This window comes from Amyelois transitella, chromosome 20 (assembly GCF_032362555.1).
Source record: "Amyelois transitella isolate CPQ chromosome 20, ilAmyTran1.1, whole genome shotgun sequence".
NCBI lineage: Eukaryota > Metazoa > Arthropoda > Insecta > Lepidoptera > Pyralidae > Amyelois > Amyelois transitella.
In genome coordinates, this window is record NC_083523.1 from 4,705,192 (window position 1) to 4,721,912 (window position 16,721).

The window sequence follows — 16,721 nt, forward strand, 5'->3', positions numbered from 1 at the left end:
CGATTCTCACACCTACTCAATATGCTCACAAAATTTCATGTGAATCGGTCAAGCCGTTTCGGAGGAGTACGGGAACGAACATTGTGACACGAGAATTTTATATATAAGAAATATTGTTCGTTCAATGTATAGTATTACTATTTTTGCAAAAATTCAGGTCTACTAACGACATGTAAAAAATATTTGTTCGTCATTTTCTATTATTATACCCTACTTCATTCAAATATATAGTTAGGAGTACAAAAAGGGACACATCCGTTTTATCAGTTAAACAGCATTTTTCAAATTCAAATTCAGTACATTTGTAAAATCAATGTCAAAGTCGAGGTTAAAATTACGGAAACCAAGGATCTTAGATAATAGTGTATGTAATTCAAGACCGCACGCTCACTGTTCTGTGTAAAATGTAAAGAGTTAGACACAGTAAAGTGGTATTATTTATTGCAAGATTTTTTTCCGGGACTTCACTCTAGTTGGAATTTCCAGTAAGATAAATAGGTAATCTATTTTTTTTTTCATCGTAAAATATCATCAAAATCCGTCCAGTAGTAAAATTGGTAAAATATAATTTTCTGGGACAAGACATTTTTCTGGTAGAAACTCACCTTTATTTTATGTTTTACATTTTCAAAGTTGTTTGCATTTTAATACTATGTATGTAAGTATGTAAGCCAATGACGAATAAAAATGTAGCTGAACCTTTATATCATTAGTATTCCAGTGGCGCCCGATCCCGAACGTCCTTCACCGAGTCTCAGACACACATGACACGATTTCACTGAGACCGCGTGCCTTAAAATCTACGAGTACTAATATTATAGATTACCGGCCTTATTATTCAGATTTCTCTGCCAATCGCAGTAAAATAATAAGTAATGGTGGACAACGATCTCTGTCTGATCTTTTTAGGCATAAACGTGATTTAAAGACGTATTAATTTTACGGCGTTGAATATATATAGGTATAATAGGACAAGGTAGCAAAGTTAAAAACTTGGGACTATTGGAAAGAGTTTAAAAAAAATGTTTTATCATGTATTTTATATATGTATATAAAATAAGAAAGTGAATGGATGACTGACATATCAAGGCACAGTCCAAATTAATGGGTCTGTAGAGTTAAAATTTAGCGTGTAGGTTCTTGTTACGGTCTAGGGGTGAACTAGAAGTGGATTTCCTGAGGGATGACCAAAAAGGTTGGGTTTCAGAATATTTCTTTATTTTAATGTCATTTTTGAGTAGTGTTTTGTTGGTTCTCGTTTTGTCAGTGGAAAAGTAAAGACGGTATTTTTGCAATCTCTTTATTTTATTTATTCCTGCCGCTATTTAGGGGCATCTCTGGAACAAGGAGAGCTGCGGGTCAACCGGGCAAAACGAATCCATAACAGTAATATTTCGTTTTACGTGAGCGGAGCCGCGGGCGTCGTTTAGTATCTGTAAATATAAAATGGAAACTGACTTACTGATTGGCTGACATATCAACACACAGGTTAAACCCCTGAGTCTTAAGACTAGAAATTAATTTATTATGAATATTGTTTATAGCTACAAGTGTTTTATAAGGGATTTTCCCGAAATTATCGTATCATATCGTATTTGTATTTGAAAAGGTAATAAATAAACATATTAAGCGTATATTAAATCTGGGTCAGATTTTTTCAAACTTAAAAACCCTCAAACCTTCACCAATGTTCAATTCGTTCCGGCAAACTTTCTTTGTCCTTTGTTACTTGATAACATATTTCCATCTTGGTGCAAAATGCGCGGATATTCCTTCTTTGTTTGAGAAAAGAGTTATTTATTTATATATTAATTTAAAACTTTATTGCACAAAAACAAAAATGTACAAAAGGCGGACTTAATGCCGTTTGGCATTCTCTACCAGTCAACCAGCTGACCAAACAGAAAAAACTTTAAGTTGGTGTTGCGATAAAGTGCACATGCATACTGAAAAAATACATACATAACAAAGAAAGCATAAATACATACAAGATACATAATATACATTATAAATACATACATAAAATATCAAATTAGGATGACCCATTATTGATCTGTCACAGCATGTTTGAACGCAGAGCGACTAGGAGCTCTCCTAATCATTTCAGGAAGAGCATTCCAGAGCCTCACAGCCTGAACCTAGGAAGATTTGTCCAAAAAAGTAGTAGTTATATAGGTATTATATATATATACTTTCTAATCCTTTAACATTCTTAAAATAGACGTGCCTAAGATGATTACTATACCTAAATGGTAAGCGGCTCTCGCATGCTCGGAGTTACTGGTGTTTGTTTTTTTATGGGATATTCATTTTGTATAGTACTATTGACTACAGAATAACCCACTCTTTAGAAGTAAGTATTCATTACGTTTTCATGGTTGAACCGTTGAAATATTTTTATACAATCTTAATGTAAGTGCCAAGTGTCATTAAATAAAGGCTTCATATTACGAAATTCCAGGAGAAAACAATTTTTAGTGTAGAGTAAAAGTAGTAAAAATAAGTATTTTACATACCATGAAAAAAGGAACATATATATAGATTTATTACGTCTTTAAAGACTCAAAAGTCACGTTCAGCTGGATAAGCAATCTGTCACTTTCTGAATCTCACTTCCATGTAACATCATTGCATCTTACAATTGACATTCAGATTGTGACAGGTGCTCTACATTCCCTAAAAGGAAAAAAAGAGAGGTGTATATTGAATGTATATAAAGAACAAAATACTTTTGTGACACGGCGCTAGTCGTGTCGTGGCCGAGAGGTAGTGTTGATGAGATTATTTTTATGTAATTACGTCTCGTGTTCGAGCCGCGTATAGTACTATCTAGGAATAGGGGTGTGAGCTTCTAGAAATTACTTTTTAGAAGGTATTCGTGTTTCTTACATCGACAATGAAAACTGATTTTGTTTAACGGTGCTTGAGGTAATCACAATAAATTATTCGAGTTTTTTGCATCGACAAAGGTAACTTTTATTTATTAATCCATTTTATTTTAATTTACTGACTATAGCGATTCCTGGGTAATAAATATTCGGTTTTGGACTGGAACGCTCAGTGATGCGCTCGAAACATAGTTAGGGTAGTGACAGATAATATTTTGGTATAATATATTTATTTTAAGAACTTAGTCATCAAAGGTACGAAAAAAACCTTATAAAAAAATACCTAGTCGTTTTTCTCTCTGTAAAATATCCTATCTTAGGTTTCGTCATTGTCGCAAGCCCTCAGAACTAGTTAAGTGTTCTCAGGAGGCGCGCTCGTAAATCCTGTTACCCACAATTTGTTCTGCAATATAATGAACACTAAAGAATATATTTTCCTTATCGCTATCACGAGTATCTCAATTTTGTTTAAGTGTAAGATCCGGCCACATAACAGTGAAAATGTTATGAAATATGTAAATGTTATTTGTGTACCTAAAAAAATCTATGAACCTTTTATAAAGTCAATATAGGTACAGCCGAAACTATACACCTGTAATTGGAATGTGTGTTCCCTGGATAGAGCATTGTGTGCTATCCACTAAGAGAGGTATAATTAAATAAATAAAACGAAAACAGGTAATTTCATTTTTATGATAAATTCGGAATCAAACGTTTTAGGGTTTATAAAAGTACTTATTGCAACTTGTACTGTATAACATTGAAATGTCATAATTCATTAGCTGCCCATATTGTAAATAGGAACAAGTGATTATAAGAGAATCGTAATCACTAAGTATCTAAATTAAGATTGACACGAGATATAAATCTTGCAATCATTTTGATGATCGAAATTCCTCAATAACTGCTCAGCTAAATCTCAATATTCTTCATATATTTCGTACCTTATATTGTTTTTTATTATCTTGTCTTAAATACTTTTGACAAAGGTTCAATTAGATTTTATGTATATGTAACGTGTATCGAATCTTTAAGTACAGATACAATTTATACAGATTTACAGTAGTTAGTGTTTACAACAATCTCGTTCAGTAGAACGAGATTGTTGTAAACACTAATTACACGGTGTAATCAATGCATATGGCCAACAAAGCTATACAAATCAATGCACAATTTGGACGGAAAACCAACACACAATCTATTGGGCTACACACGCAGTACAAGGTTGGTAAGACCGCGTCCAGCGAAACAACTGTCGAAATTCACGAGAAAAATTCTGTTTATCGATTTATACTTTATTGAGCCCTCTTAAGCCTAAAACAGGTAAGCTATATAGGTGATAAACAGATCTCAAATTGCCTTTACCGATTTACTGAAATCTATCGCAATCGCAGCCCACCACTCATTACCGGAAGAGCCGGGAACCGTTACAAATGAGCCCAATAAAGGAGTTCCCATCGCTGCACGCCAGACGGATGATGGTGATTCTTTCCGGGCTGGAAATGAAAGAGTCCATTCGATTCAATCTGAGTTTGATGAACTGGAAGTCTGAATACGTATTGAATGGCCTGTGTTTTATTAACTGATCAGAGAATTTAGTTTTTCTTAGGTTAATTTTTTTAGAAACTATGTTCTTTAAATTATGGAAGGAACAGTAACACAGTAAAAATATTATATATAGCATACGGCGAGTTGATACTTAGGCTAATGCGATGCGAACGAAGTTCTCACTGAAAACGAGTCGATGCACATTTCTGTTAGGCCTATTTGAATCATTATTGTAATCATACCTGTCCACATACGTAAAATAATGCCTTTTTCCTGCGGAGGGGTAGGCAGAGACTACATCTTTACACTTGCCCTGCATAGTTGTTTCGTTCACATTTATAACTCTCTTCATGCAAGCTAAATGAACAAATTATTTTGACAACTTTTAAACAATATCAAAGTAAGTGGCAACATGTGCAGTCCACCAACCAGTAAGAGGTGTTTGAAATTACTTAGAAACTAAATTTTATTTTCCAAGTTTGATAAGTTTTCACTTTGAAACACATTATTGTAACTGGTGGCTGTACAGAATAACAGTGCAAACTTTAAACGAATGTTGCAAAGTACAGACTTCAAAACGCGATAATTCAAGTATGTTTTTTAGGTCTTTTTCAAAGATAGTACCTCTTATAAATGTACTTGGATGAATTAGGGAATGTGCTTAAAATATTTCATAATATATTCCCAGATATATATCTGTAAGCCCGAAGAACTGGGAGCAGAAGTAGCTGGTAAAAATTACATTTGTAAAGATTAAGCTAAGCCTAACACATTGCGTACAGTTTTATGACTCGGGAGATTGCCTCTAATGGCGCGACACAATAATGTGATAGCGACAACATTTTACTCTTAGCTTGGAGTAGGTACCTACTCGTGTATATAAATAACATATCTTCATAATGATTATCTAGATTTATACGAGACAAAAGTTGTATACTGAAATAAGTAACGGTTACATACCTAATAGCAAAAGTAGTTCCATTTTTTATCTTACATATGTCTATTAGGTAATTAATTTTGTAATACGATGCCTATAATTGTAATTCGCTCATTTTTCAATAACTTCTTACAACGATAGCACTCCTACCTACTTTTGGGAACGTAAAATACCTGTTACATACCTTACTTTGTATGAAACTTTTATCAGAAATCGATCTAACTAATTAATTTTTAATTAAAGAGACGTATCTTAACGTTCTAACTGACCTTTATTAAGTACCTTAAGAAATGGACAATAAGGTACATTTAATTATATTTAGTATCTAGCACTACTAGTTATTTTAAGCGGCAACTTAAAATTTTATTCAACTGGGTAGTGATTCTAATAAAAATATACGATTTTTGTGGAGTAAAGCTAAGCTGATTCTAGGAATATACATACATACATCTAATTCTAATTAAATAAATTCTAGGAATATATTTGCCGTATTGGGATTTATTCATGAACTCTCATAACATTTTTTTTATTAACAATGTTAACTTTAAAATAAAAATGTAAATTTGTGTCTCATATAGTAAATTTCTTGTACTGATGAAAAATGGTTCTGCAAAAAGTGTAAGTAAGTATTGTTCTCAGCAGGTGTCTCAGTAAAACAAGGCCAGTCAGAAATCACTTTTATGTAGTGAAACGCTGTTATGAGTTCGGTCTTGTGTGTAGTATAAGCCTACAAAGCAGCGGGTGGTCCTAGTTCGAGTCATAAATAAACCGAACTAATTCATTATAATATTTTGTAAGCAGTGAGCTACTCTAGGCTTACTGAATATAAAAGTCTCTAATCAGAAGTATTTATCATAGATTATGACATTTAAAGTGCATGCATGCGAATACCTAGATTTAAAAAGAAGTCGTATGCAGGGACCACATATCCTTAGAACGTATTCAAAACAAATAGGTATCTTCCTCCCATTGTATACGTAAATCAAAGTAAATAACTTAAGGTCACGGGCAACCTCCCTACTGTTAAATTACTAAGATGATGTTTTTGGACGGATTTAGATTATATGCAAACCTTCCCGTAGATTAACCTTCAAAGGTTGACCTATTTACATTTTATGCAAAATGAAAATAACCGTTTCCCGCCTTTCACCCGTTCCGCTCGTGATAACTGATGCGCCTCTTGGTGTCGGTATTAAATATTTGCAGCTTATAAGGCTTACAACATACAATGTTTATCATATCAATCAATATCATTAGTGATATAGATAATTAAGACATATTGTGACCATATTCAAGGAATACATGATTATTATTACTGGAAAATAGAAGGAAGATCCAGGGGTCAAAGCCCAATACGATTAAATCGAAGATCACCTCAAAACAAAGGTATCTAATGCATAAGACCTAGCAAAAAATTGCTGCACATGGTAAAAGATCGCGAGGAAACTAGATCCGCTACTTAATGACGTTGATTGTCCTACCGGTGTCCATAATTCCGTATCCGTATTTCAAGCAATTGACTCAACTAGGGCGATCTTTATTTAAAGTAAAAGTAAAAATCTTTTATTTTCTCCAACAATCGTACATGAAAATTACATAGGTTATAATAAATTGTTGTTACCAATAGAGTACATTTTAAGTAGAAACTCGTAGGGATCCTCCTTCTTCAGTCCTCCTCTTTTGACAACAAACTTTCCAAATGTCGCAAATACCTATACCCGTGCGAAACCCTTTTGCGCTATTTTGCACTAGCAGTTATTCACAGAACTAAAAGACTTTCCCACTAGGATCGCACCTATCTACTTAATAAACATACCTATACAATAACTAGTTTTTGCCCGCTGCCTCATATGTGTGAATATCTCCGTACACCAAACTAATTATAATAACATAAATTTCACGGAGATCTGTTCAGCGGTTTCGATATGAGAGACGGACAAACATACAAACACGTTACCCTCTCAGATTTATATTAGTTTGGGTTAGTCGCCGTTATCAGTTCAGAGTCTTAAATCGAATGAAGGTAGGTGCCTAATATCCCATAAGAACTTATTAATCACATAAGAATTATGTAAATAAGTAAGTACCTATTAATTTTTTACCAGCCTAAGTCGTATCAGTACATGGTAAAAGGAGGCATCAGACATCATACACCTATCTGTCTGTAGTGTGTACAACGCTACCTACTCAGAGTAGGTAGTTCAGATTTATGCAAATAGATAGAGCTGCTGCATCCTTTAGTAGGAAACTTTCGCTTTCGAACTAATTGATACAGACGCTCCAGCTTAAAAATAGACAAATAAAAACGCTTTCGTTTAGTTAGAAACTTTGTCTCTTATGTTCACGATTCGCCTGAAGGTATTTGATAGCTGAGATGAAGGATGAAACCTTGGCAGCAAATGTAAAAAACCGGCCAAATGTGAGTCGGACTCACGCAAGAAGAGTTCTGTACCATTATCTATAAAACATGTGTTGGTTGTATTAGAGATTTAATTATTTTATTTTTATTTTATTTTTTTTAAAGGGAGGTTACACACTGTTGTGTGTCAATTAATTAATATGTACCTACTTAGTTACCTATTCTGTGAAACGTCTACCTGTTATCGTTATTGAGCAAAAAAATACGAAAAAACACTGAATGATGGTAGTAGGCAAAAGAGATAATTGAAAATTTCAGCTTACCAGCTATCACGGTACAGAAACAGGCTGGTAACAGAAGGACGGACGGACAGACAGTTTTACCTTTCAGGCACGGAAATGGAAAGTTTCACATATAATTTCCCGTGCCGTACATATGTGGATTTTCTTCTGGTTAGTAACTTGCAACAACGACCATACTGTGTGGCTTGACTGTAGTTTGTGTCAGTGTGACCTCCTCACCACCCAATCCCTTAGATTGCGTTACCTAAAAAATAAATACATGAGATTCAAACATTTGTAGCGGGAGCGATGATTCGGCTCGACCGCCACCAAAGGGAAAATCTTTCGCGAGGCTGGTGTTATACCTGGGGAACCGCGGCTCCAACGATGTTGAGTCGGAGGTGGTATTTATGCTCCAATCCGTGAAATCCTTGTAATTTTAAAATTAAAATTCTTCGCTGCGTTTGGCTGAACGCGTCATTTTCTTCGCTCGGATTGACAGTTGGTGTCTGATATTTGTGATGTCGCCACACATGAATGTTTTTACTGAAATACCTAGCCTATTTTTTTTGTGAATTTGATAAAATCTTGGTTGTCAAAGATTAAATTTAACATATAAGAATAAGGCGTCATGGATGAATACCATTAACATAGATCAGATGACTAATGACGACTCTATTCTTATGAATACTTAAAAAAAAAGGGCATTACTTCCATGTTTAAAAAAAATGTTTCTGTCATAATGACAGCATGACAATTCATGACATCGATCAGCTGATGGCTAGTTGAGTGGTTGCTATTCACTCGAATTTTAAGATATTTTCATTTCTTAAATTTATTTATACCTATTTATTAAGTGCAATTTAGTTATTTAAATAGAAACACAAGTTATTATTAACTACTTTATTTAACACAAACCTAAACGTGAAAAAAATTACTGGATCATGGTGACCTATGTTTCAAGTGTTTTCAAAAGCTAATTTGTTTTCTAGCTTATTACACAAAAATAAATATAACATTAACAATAGCAGTTCTTTTGTGCAGAAGAAATGCCTGGTATTAGTAATGAATACATTAATGGCGTTGTTAATAATATTGTATCAGAAAATAACCTAAAAGAATGTCAGTTTTCGCAGCTAAATTTCGAGAGTATTGCCCAAAATTATTTTGGCGTTCTTATTCCTTTAGTTTTAAACGGCAAAAAGAACAATGAAGCTGTGTCACTACATATTGTTTTAAAATTAGCTCCTACTGACGAACAATATCGTGTGAGTGGGGCTCTTACTCAATTCTTTTCGCGTGAAATATTTGCCTATTCCATCATATTAAAGAAATATAACATTCTGCAAAAGGGTTTCCCAATAGAACTTCAATATTTAATACCTCAGTGCTATTATGTTTGTAAGGAATACTGCAATGAGGCTATAGCTATGCAAAATATGAGTGTTAATGGATATAAGCCATATACCAATAAAAGGTACCTAGATTTTGATCATGTTACAGTGTCATTAAAATCCTTGGCGAAATTCCATGCACTATCATTTATTATGAAGGAAAGAGATAGAGAGCTCTATGAAAAGTCTCTTAAAGTCTGCTTACCTTTGTCTGCAGCTAATAACAAAAGGTTTATGGACATCTTACAAGATAGATTAGACAAAGCTTTAATCAAACTTGAAAATACCAAATATGTGCCTATGTTAGAAACTTTAAAACAAAATCTGAATGATAATATTGAGTCTGCAAGTAATAATGTGCAAAGAATATGTATTTGCCATGGAGATATTTGGAAGGAAAATATTCTTTATAAATATGAGGTAAATATTTAAATTGTCATAAGTATCCAGCAACAGTCTGCTTACAAACATTTTCAGAAGCAGCTTTGGTGGATACAATATTCATCTAGTGTTTTCATTTTGTATTATAATACATGATTATCTTATTTATTGTTTCAGGACAACAGACCAATATCTGCATGCCTTATAGACTACCAAACGGTTCGGACAATAAGTCCAGCTTACGATGCCCTTTACCTCATCATCAGCAGTACCAATTCAGAATTACGGCACCAACATTATGGAGAATTACTAACAGTGTATTATGAAATGTTCGCTACTGTGTTAAAAGAAGCAGGGCTGAATCCCGATTTCTTGTACTCAAAAGACATGTTTTATTCTGATTTGAAAACTGTTGGTCCAGCATGCTTTATAGTAGCTAATACTGCTCTGTGGCTGTCAAACGGTCTCCAGAAAGAAGGTCATGTGAGAAGTAAAACTCCTTGGAATACAAAAGAAGAGGAAATTGATGCAGTTAATAGTTATAAGTTAGCAATTGTAGGTATAATTGAGGATTTTATTAAATATGGTTACCTTTACCTGTAGTCACATTTTAAAATAGGCCTAAGATAAGTATATTTTATTTTATATATTATCTTATTGACTTTTATTTCATGATTCAAAGAACCTTTTGATTACATAAACTTATATATACATACATTAGATACAGTCTATAAATAAATCTACCTCTGTGTAGCTGACCGGAAAAAGATGTTGATACACCTTGTTTCAGTCACTATTTTGTATTATGATGTTAAATAAATAAATGTATCATTAATTACTATCTTTTGCCTGCGATTATGAGTCTGGATTGGATATCAGGCTTATTTTTTAATTTGGTGGCTCTGTCTACCTCGTAAGGGATATAGACGTGGTTATATGTATGTCTGTATCTACCGACTACGAATTTTTACAAACGCGTAACTTTTTAGGATTCAGTTACTTAATGCTGCAAAAATTCAATATTTGGCGCATACTTCGGAATATAAAGTATTGATGTATCTACTGTTCCCGTAAGATATTTTCGCTTTAGAAACCGTGTAGAAATTTTATCTATATGTAGGAACATATTTTTACCTATATGTGATATATTTTTACTAATCAAAATAAAAATATCTTCCTTAAAAATCACCGTAGGAGCACGTGTTCACACTGAAACTTATATATTACCTATTATAATTTATGTACATGGCTGAGGTAGGATTTGAAACTGTCTCCACACACACTGTTCGCAATCAATCCTTTCATTCGAACACCGACGCCTACGGTCTAGCCGATCATCAATAAGTATCTCCTGTATTATTATCTATCTATGTTATTCGAAGCGCGCATTTTAATTGAATAATATTTCAGAATCTATAAATCTAATTGATATGTAATCTGTAAAGGGCAAAACTTTCCGATAATGTATCTTTCTAATGGAGAAAGATTTTTTGAAATCGGTTCAGGAGTTTTTTTTGGTTTATTCGTTACAATCATACAATTTTTTTCTCTTTTATAATTAGTGGATTAGTGATTTGTATTCTGTTTTTACTCATGCCATGCATGCATGCAATGGTTTGGGGCCATAATCATTGATACTCCCAAGTTACTAAAACAACATGTACAACTCGTTCGACAAATAGAAATGAAGACTCTTTTCACGCTGTATTCAAGGCTAATTGGGTTTGGGTTGAAAACATTCCGCTTCAACTGAAACTTAATTTCATGAAACCTGACCTGTTTTTATACAGTTATCTTTATTACGCGTAGATATTTCTTTTATATCAAACTTATTTAGAATACCAAAACTCCCTTCGTTTCCACATGGATGTTGTAAAAGGTAACTAAGGGAATAGGCACATATTCATCTAGTGCAAGCTTGCCGATCTGGTAGTGAAGAGAAAATATGTATATATTGTGTTGCAGCTGCTACTCTTGCCGTGCACATTGTAAAATAGCAATCAAGGGAAAGGTTAATAAACTAGGGATTCTCCTTTTATTCGATGGGCTAGCAACCTGTCACTAGCAAACAGTCGGTTAAGGACAATTTATTTCTATCTCAGTATAAATAAATAATTGTAAATGAAAATGTTTAAATAAAATTGAAATATACCTACATAAATTATGTTAAAAATTATTAATGAAAGTACAACACTAATGTACCTTTGTAATTTTGTTTCTTGTGTTTATCAGTCTCGATGTTTTCTGTGTACATAAATTAGTAAATAAATAAATAAAATGTTTTTTCGCTTTGACTGTACTGTTTAATTTTTTTCTAAGAGCGGTCCCAGTCCGTGAAAAGATTTAAAATAAAAGAAACCGGTGACTGGAACCGCGGGTCCAGTTCAAAGCGGTCCCAGCTGACGGACTCTTCGTAAGTTACCTATGATAAAATTAACAAAATTGTGATCTCTTCATTCGTTTGTGAGCTATGATGCCACAGACATGCAGATTTTTCCCTCGGGGTATAGAAAGACCTCTTTTTATGTATTAAGACATTATAAATATACAAACCCCTCACAAATTACAGCGTCTTCTACTCATACTCTTGAGTAAATGTGATAAAATAAATCTTCAGCACTGCAAGATATCCAATTTGTGCCATTTTTTCAAAGAAATTTGAGCAGGTTTGAATTCCTTTTAACGTGTTTGCGGATTTTTTCAATTAATTGGACCCATTGCGTTGGCGGACTTATAACGGCCACCCAATTATACGTTAAAATATTTGAGTTATTTCATTATTCATTAAAACGGATGGAATTTTCATTAATGACAGGTAAGTACTTCGTACCGTGTTTCATTACAAAGAGAACTTTGAATGATGTGCCAGATATAAAATTATATCTTAAATAAAATACCTTTTGATATTTCATGTTAAATTTTTTAAAATATCTTCCAAAATATATATATATATATTTAATTCTCTTAGAGATAGGCGAATTCAAGAAAAAATACTCACGCCTCTAAAAACACTAAAATAGGTGAACTTAACGCTAAAACTTTAGTAGGCAATCTTCAGATAAACACATAAGATATCAGATACCTATTTCTTTAATTTCCATTATATAAAACACCCTTACATACGAGTATATAAAGAAGTGAGAATATTTATAAATATAAACAGACTTTATGCCTTATCGAGCAATCATAACCATATCAAGTAATATACATGTACTCGTACAATATACTCACCTGGATCGTAGGAACAATGGTTCCTAGTAGGTATCTCTAAATTCGTTATTCCGAGGGCTGGCCGCGGATTTTGCATTATGCAACGGATTTGAGTGCGTCCGGTGCGAGTTCGTGTCCTACGAACTACAATGGCACAGTAAATTTTACGAACTTGCTTTATTAGAATGTTACTCTTTGTATTGCTTATATGGGTATGGCATTTAAGTATATTATTTATTGATTATTGCTAAACAGCTAGGTCGAACTTTTGTCTGTCGTCAGCGAAAAGCGAAAAAAGATCGTGTACCTAAGTAAGTGAAAAAAAAAACCTCATTTCTCCACGCCTTTTGGTATATAAATAGCCATTGTATACTATAACTCACGTTTACAGTACAATATATGGTTGTCGTGTTTTTGTAAAGGTGGGAAATTTTCAGGTGTTTTTGAGCCCCAGCAGAAGATCTGCTACGCGAATAATACGAGTATGTATAAAGTGTGTTTGAGAAATAACGTGTCACATAAAGAGAGAGTTTGTATATTTTGTTCTACGCAAATGTTATGCAAAATAGGGAGAGGACAGACTACAATGTCTGTGTAATACAATAAATATGTGTATACCTAGTCATGACCTTGTTTGACGAAAAGTTAAACCAAGGGGTTAATGTACTACTAGTAAATTGTTATACTATGGCTGTGGCTTGCCATAATGGATGCCAAAGGTTGGCTAAAACTGTAGGCCTCAGTAATAATATTTCGCGAACCTCATTTCGAGAGTGCTAGCAGATTTTGTATTTATATTTTACACAAGCGGTCCGCCATAGCTTCGCCCGTGGTACTTACATAGCCCTTTTGATACCCGCAGATGTAAGGTACATGGGTTAAGTATTTTCGAAGACTAGCCCTGACAATCACACAAACAACCAATGTTTCAAAGCTTAAATTTTCCTATACGGTTTTTTCGATGTGGTTACTTTTCCAGTGGATACGATTCCATTTCTGTATTGCAGATATTGTTAGGTCAATAAATTGAATTAGTTTATGCAGTTTGTTATAGCTTCGGCAAATGCGATCCAAGAGCCAATGTACTGGGCCGGGTCAATTTAGGTAAGTAAGTATGTTTATTGACACAATTAAGAAGAATAATTATTTATCAATGCTTTTGTTTGTTTGTAAACTCTTTATTGCACATAAAATTAAATATAGCAAATTACAAAACAGTTATTGGATTTAGAAGAATATGAACAATGGCGGAATTATCCCCAATGGGATTTCTTCCAGTCAACCAAAATATAAAGGAAACGCTTTTGTTACATTATATTTTCTTCGTCTTATTGATAGTCTGTATTAGTAAATAGAGGTAACTATTGGTTAAATACAATAAGTTGTATTAATATACAACTAGGTAACTGTTTGTTCCCCTTATAAAAAAAAATAAAAATAAAAGAATGCGTACCAAACCGCGAGATTTAAATTACAGTTTAGTTTTATTTTGTAGCGTCCATAGATACAATTAGCCATTTATCTTCGCTGGGGGTAGTTGTTAAACTCAGTTTTAGCTTTTGGGTTATTGTTCATGTCATCATGATCGCCGTTAGTTATATAGAAAGTAATATTCTAGTCTTTCCCCACATTTTGGTATATTTTATATTATGAAAATATAATTTAATTTATTTTTATTTTGCATAAAGCGTCTAAACAATTTTAAAAAGCCTGATATAATTTCGTTTGTTCAATACTCATAAAGTTATAAAATAAATAAGTATGAAACGCCAGTAAACATTAATTACATTTGTTTGCTGTTACACAAAAGTAACCGTAATAAATTGTACATTAAAAGGGAAACTTTGCCCACGTTTATTATCTCGAACAAACTAGAGTCATTAAAATAATAAAAGCGTCAAACTAAAGTGCCTAAGTTGGGAGGACTGTATTCTTCCGTGAGACACGTATTTCTTATCCCTATATTTTTAATTCCTTTTCTATTCGCATATACCTAATACTCCACCTGCATCGCTTTTGAAAGGCGGATATAATTGAAACAGATGCGAGTATTATGCTTCTGCTTAGTTGGTGGTTGAAGATTTGTGGATTATCCTTGGTTCGGCCTATTTTTGATATAGGACTTTCTTTCGAACCACTTTCTAGAGGCCTTTGATACTCTTCTTTTATTGCTTTTAAATAAATAAAGTACAATGCTAATGCTCTCAGGTCTTATCTTTGTTTGTTTTGGTTTTTACGTGAACTGATGTGGTGGGTAATAAAACCATCTATGGTCGATTGGCTTTTTGTTCATTGAAATAGAGGTTCTCAGAGGTGACTTCATAGTACTACTTTGATCTGTCTGATCAGGGTGTAAAATAACAACCAAAATCCGCATTCTCAGGCTATACCTAAACATATTTAAAATACCATATACACCTATCTAATGAAGTTTCTCAACTTCAATCAAAGCTATTATTTCAGGGAGTTCGGTTGCAGTACAAATAACAATTCGAGAGTTTCATGGATGTTGTTATCTTAGGAGAGTTTATGTAGACGGCGGATGTTAGATACGATTCTATTATATACTTATATATAAATTCTTTTTACTATCTAAGATTAAGCTCCTTCTCTTTATTATGTCTGTTCCTAGTTGGACCCTCCGATACTATCCTTTTGAGCCTGGAGTCCGCCTTCCGACAACTCGCTTTTTGTTATCGATTTTTGACATGTTCGTGATCTCGCCGTATAGATCGTGGGCTATTGGTCTTTTCGAGGTAGACAGAGCCTGTCGGCCCCGCAAGGGATATAAACATGATTATAAGTATACATGTATGTTCGTGAATTCCCAATCAGTTGGCTCTTGGCTGTTAAATTACGAAAATACTAATAAATTTAATTCTTATAATAAGCATGTATCTAGTTTAAAATAATAATTCATTTGTAGACTGTGAAAATACCATAGTATTTTAACATTCTAATAAAAAAATATTTGATTTTTGTTAATAAGTATTGCCTACAGAATGGCCTCAACTTTATATCTCGAAATGTTCATGGAAACTCACATTTAAAGCGCTGGTAAATCATTTTAAATATTTAAATTCAATTAAAAACGGAAGTAACATTTATTCAGTACAGCCATTTCATTTTATTTATTTGCTGCCTCGAAAAGAAAACATTTTCACAGTAAAATTACCTAGAGTGTAGAGTTTACCTTAATCGTAGCTTAAGTGCCTTTAAGTCTTACATTTCTGACTACAAACTGCTTCCTGTGGCGAGTTGCCAACACCTGGAAGTGTATTCTTGAACTAAGTATTTAAAGCTTTTAAGTAGAGATAAGCTAATACAAGGTATAAGAGGTAGGGAAACTGTTAAATCCATTGTTAAGTTTATGTATTTATTTTCCTGTATTACGCAGCTGGAACAGATCAAAAATGATTACTTGATGTGTTAGAAGTAGAAACAACCAAAAAATCGAAGGGCGATTTGCATACCGTACAAGATTGGTTGGATTTGTCATCAGAACGGAATATAAAAATTTAATTTCTATGCGCAACATAAAGTACTTAAATTTTGTATTGTAAGTTTATAAAATGAATTTACATTAAAATTTTCGTCGTACATGGACAATGAGTTAAACTGAGAATATTGTCCCTAATGACACTACCTACGCAATTAGCGGGCATGTATCATAATCGTAGTCGATTGCATCTGCATTTCAGATTGCCGTCCGTGCCCGCTGCG

General features: G+C 33.4%; 1 protein-coding gene across 2 annotated transcripts; it reads left to right on the plus strand.

The window, feature by feature from the left end:
- The first annotated feature begins 8,781 nt into the window (after positions 1-8,781).
- On the plus strand, positions 8,782-10,442 carry LOC106131508 (uncharacterized). 2 transcript variants are annotated; one of them, XM_013330622.2, is made up of 3 exons: positions 9,324-9,490; positions 9,625-9,827; positions 9,966-10,442. In XM_013330622.2, exons 1-3 carry the CDS (start codon positions 9,463-9,465, stop codon positions 10,389-10,391), a joined length of 657 nt encoding a protein of 218 aa, XP_013186076.2. In that variant the 5' UTR covers positions 9,324-9,462; the 3' UTR covers positions 10,392-10,442. The 2 variants fall into 2 exon arrangements, with proteins under 2 accessions (XP_013186075.2, XP_013186076.2); XM_013330621.2 differs by having other exon boundaries at positions 8,782-9,827.
- Positions 10,443-16,721: the final 6,279 nt, after the last annotated feature.